The sequence below is a fragment of the Alligator sinensis genome, unplaced genomic scaffold (genome assembly GCF_000455745.1).
Source record: "Alligator sinensis unplaced genomic scaffold, ASM45574v1 scaffold147_1, whole genome shotgun sequence".
Taxonomy (NCBI): domain Eukaryota; kingdom Metazoa; phylum Chordata; order Crocodylia; family Alligatoridae; genus Alligator; species Alligator sinensis.
The window spans coordinates 2,255,990-2,260,357 of NW_005841847.1; the positions used below are offsets into that span (position 1 = coordinate 2,255,990).

At 41.3% G+C, this 4,368-nt stretch overlaps 1 protein-coding gene across 7 annotated transcripts in view; it reads left to right on the plus strand.

Annotated features, from left to right (window-relative positions):
* The window catches only part of PPHLN1 (periphilin 1), a 121,839-nt gene that overhangs the window by 10,383 nt on the left and 107,088 nt on the right, over window positions 1–4,368 (plus strand). For all 7 annotated transcript variants that reach the window (XM_006015918.3, XM_006015920.2, XM_025208221.1 and 4 more), the window contains exons 2-3: window positions 2,629–2,678; window positions 4,217–4,308. In XM_006015918.3, the coding sequence (XP_006015980.1) occupies window position 2,678; window positions 4,217–4,308 (93 nt within the window). In that variant the 5' untranslated portion in view covers window positions 2,629–2,677. The remainder of the gene's footprint in view (window positions 1–2,628; window positions 2,679–4,216; window positions 4,309–4,368) is intronic.

Here is a 4,368-nt window from a genome sequence, read left to right on the forward strand (position 1 = left end):
CCCATGTCCTGCTGGGGTGAAGCTGCTGCTCATCCATGAGGTGTGGAGAGGCCAGGCTGGCTCCTGCCACTGCACGCCACTGGTCCGGAGGCAGCACAGGGGCTCAGTCTTTCACCGGCTGGGTGAATGGCAGGGGGACATAGCCCCTGCTCCCAGCACCTTCCACCTTTCGCCTGGCACAGCCCCAGCCCTGCCTGCTCCATGCAGATCCTGGGGCACATTCCTCTGCCCCATGCCCTCCTGGACCGGTGGTGGAAGCACCGGTGAGATATGCTGGCCAAGTTGCTACACAAGCAGCTCCCAGATCGGCGGTGCGCAGCAGTGTGAGCCTCCTCAACCCCTCCCTGGGCAGCGCTTGCCCCAGCCCCAATCCCTCCCTTGTTGTAGGGGCATTGATCTGCACCCCCCCAACACCTCTTCCCTTCCCCTTCCGCCCACCACATCAGACTTACCAGCTTGAGGCTGCTGTGTTCAGCGTCAGACTGCTGCCTGTTTAGTCTATGGCTGAATTTCCGATGTGGTGCCGAATCTTCGGATCTGATTTCGGCTGAATGGAATCGGGACAGTGATTCGAATCCGAATAGAATACTTGCCGCTTTGCATGGACCTATTGTCTATCTCCTCTTCCTCTTCCCTTTCCTCCTCTTGCTCCCAGTGAACTGCTTGCAAACTGCTGTTTGCTGTCCCTGTTTGTAGTCTCCTTTTATACTCTGCTGGGCCTAAATTCTGCAGTTGCTGGGAGTGCTTGCTAGAAAAGTATTCATCCCAAGCAAGTGGAGGTGTCAAACTCTGATCAACTGAAGATGGGCATGATGAAGAAAATTTTCTCAAAAAACATTGATATCCCAAAATAAACAGGGTCTAAAAGCATACCTAAGGAAAAAAAAAACTAGGACAAGAAATAGCTACACAAAAGATTACTGTTGTAAAAGTTAATGACTGCTGTCCCTAAGATGTCTCATACACTTGATTTTATATTATCTAAAAAAGGAGAAAGCTAGACTAACAGTTAACAGCCTTTTCAAAATGTTTGGCAGAACAAATTCTGCAAAAAAATAAAAGGCAAAATTTGAAAGGTTTAAGGGAACTGTACAATACCAGTCTGCTTTGTGGTGTTGAAAGCTTTTTTTTCTTCTATTCGATTTTTTTTGTACTGGCACAGAGCAAGACCTATTGCTGTGATAATCTCTTTACTCTGATTCTTGGTAGCAGGCCACAAAGGTACAGGTTGTGTTATAGTAATGGAATAAGTTTCCCACATACAGTGAAACATCATTAGTTGAAAGTGTAAAGCTCTTTCACTGCTGACCCAGAGCAAAAAGGCTATTTAAACTGCTACAGTAAACAGCCAAGTAGTACCATATAAAAATAATTCGGGGCAAAATTCTTAATTAAATAATGCAGTACAGTCAGTATCTGTCAGAATGGCATTGATTAAATATGTCCTTGGTATAAGACAAAAATGTACTGTATTATCTTTTTTTGTTGAAGCGTTATTATACAGAGAGAACAGATACATGAATATAGTATAATTTTAGGTCCTGATACATTAGAGAAGGTTTACTGGAAGTCCTGTTGATCTAAAGAGTTTGACTCTTTATGATCGGTATGCATTATATCAGTGGGGGAAGTGGGGTCCTTCCAGGGGAGTGGGGAGCTGCGTGGCTGGGCCTGTGGCACCAGGGCTGGTGCCACTACTACTTGCAGGGGCGGGGCAGCTGGAAGATGCTGCTCAGGGGGCAGGAGGGACCGTGACCAGGCTCTGTCTGGTGTGGTGCAGGAGCCCCAGCCCAGGGCAGGGTGGGTGCCACAGGCCTCTTCTCCTCTTTCCAGCCTGTGCTGGGGCTCGACTCGCTCTGCTGCTGCTGGAGCCATTGCATTCTGGCCTAAACAGGATGGGAGCAGCTGGGTGCCTCCACTAGCAGGGCTGAGGGGGCAGGGGGCTGTGGGTTGGCAGTGAGGGTCACCAGCATGGCTGGGGGAGTGGGGGGCAGGATACTGTCCCTTGGGAGTAAGGGACACCAGCTGTGGACTGGGGCAGGGGGGCTCTTCCCAGTGAGGGGCTGGACTGGGCTGCGCTCAGGTCAGGTGGTGGTAGCACTGAATGGGGGCTATGCTTGTTTGCATGTTCTTAGTTCCATCTGCTTAATGATATGAAAACACAGAGTAATTCTTTAATTTTTGATCTTATTAATTTTTCTCTTTAAGCTGCTATTATTCAAGTTTCCGGAGCCTTGTGCTTGGAAATATAAGTGAGAATGTGTTTTGAAAATGTGGTACATGAGAGAATCTTTTTCTTAATGTGAACTGCATTATAAAAGATTTAGAATTCATAGCTTACACATTAGGAAGACATTGCAAGTCTAGAAAGCAGTTCAGTAATTGGCCATGGGATGTTATTAAGTCTTTGAAGTTAGAGATTTCTAAGTAGCTTGGTTTATACCTGCTGATAGTTTAGATAGTTAACTATTCTCTTGGTTCAAAGAGAGTGAAAAAATGAAACAATCTTAAATCATCATCCAAAACTTGGATTAAGAAGCTGTAGTCTTAATGGGGAAAAAAACAGTTGAGATAGCAAAATAGTTGTGTTTAAACTTATATGCAGATTTTTTTACTATTATTTCATAGGTGCTCATTGAATGGGACTTCACAAACTGCTTGACAACATACAAACAAAAGTAAGTGTGACAGTTTTTGTGTTTTTACTTTTTTACAAAACATCTGTAAAAATTATATATCTATTTAAGTATCTATATATAGATACATATAGCTATACTAAGGCTACTTTTGGTAGTCAGTTACTAAACTTATATTTTATGATAGTGTGGAGAGGATTGTAGGTTTTTAAATCTATGTGTAAATAAAAAAAATATCAGGAATATAACTGTTGTGGGTATTTTTCTGGTATGAGATTAGGCCAATAGTTCGTCTCCTTCCAGATCTTGATGAGCTCACTTTCTTGGCATGTTTTGTTTCTTCCTGTTTTTGACATGTAGAGTACATGCACTAGAAGACAGGAAAGATTTGTGTCCCTAGCCATTTTTTCCCCATTTGATTTTAATTATTCAAACTACCAATTATTTAATTTATTTAAATCTCATTTAATTTAATCTTGTATATTGGCTGGTATCCATATTAAAATACATTTGAAACTGTCATTGTTCTCATCTCTTTCCTTTATAACTGTCAGCACCTTGTGGGTTTGCTTCTTTGTAATACTGGGCTATGACATACCCTCATGATAATTGTTAGATTTCTTTTTAGATGTTATTTATAAAAGTCTAAGGATAGACATTCCTGGTAACTCCTTTCCAAGAGGAGGAGCTTTTGCCTCCTGTCATACTGTATTTGAAAAACAAAACAAAATACCCATAATGTCCATTTTTCTTATGATCTTAAAACATTAAAAACACTCAAGCTTCATAGCATCCTTCTATGGGATGTATCATTTTTTAACTGTTTTATAGATGACTAGCTTGATCTAGAGCAGGGGAGGGCAATTATTTTGGGCAGAGGGCCGCTTACTGAGTTTCGGCAAGCCCCCAGTGCAGATTAATATTAATTTTCTAAATTTTTTAGGGGCCCCACGGGCTGGATAGAATGGCCTGGCAGGCTGCATCCAGCCCTCAGGCTGCATTTTGCCCACCCCTAATATAGAGTGCTGTTACGTAAAAATTGACATGTAATATAGGAATTATTCAACATCACTACAGCAAAGAATGAATTTCACCTTTTCCCCATTTCCTGTTATTTTAAGTATGTAATCTTAATGTTGCGGTGTCTATTGTGTGCCTGTATTCCTTTTGTACAAGTGGTGATTGTAAGTTGCATGTGCTGGATGGGGCAGTTATAATGGGCATCAAATGAGTACACCTGTGATTTAATTGAACCAACTACTGAGTTGTTTTGACATGCGTAATTAATTTTTTTGTGAACTATTCTCTGCATGACTTTAGAACATTTTTTCTAATCTATTAAACTTCCAGTCTTGATAAAGAGTATTTGCATAGCATATTTTGACACTCATAGTTCAGGTGTGCTTGAATGATTTGGAGGGAGAAAATAAGTTGAGAGAATAGCAGGTTTTTAGCAATATAGCAAATTTGGTAGGTCCATAATTATATTATCTCAGGACAAGTAAGAGACTTTTTAGTTTATTATATTTTGATTCTCACTCATAGATAATAAGTATGTATTTGGCTAATTGACTTTTTAGTGGCATATAGGAGAGATGAAATGTGGTCTGAAGGACGGTATGAATATGAAAGACTTCCAAGAGAACGACTTCCACCAAGGATTCATCCTGATGTAAGTATATGTAATCTGTGTTCAATACCAGGCTTATATTTTATTAGCAAATTGCCCATC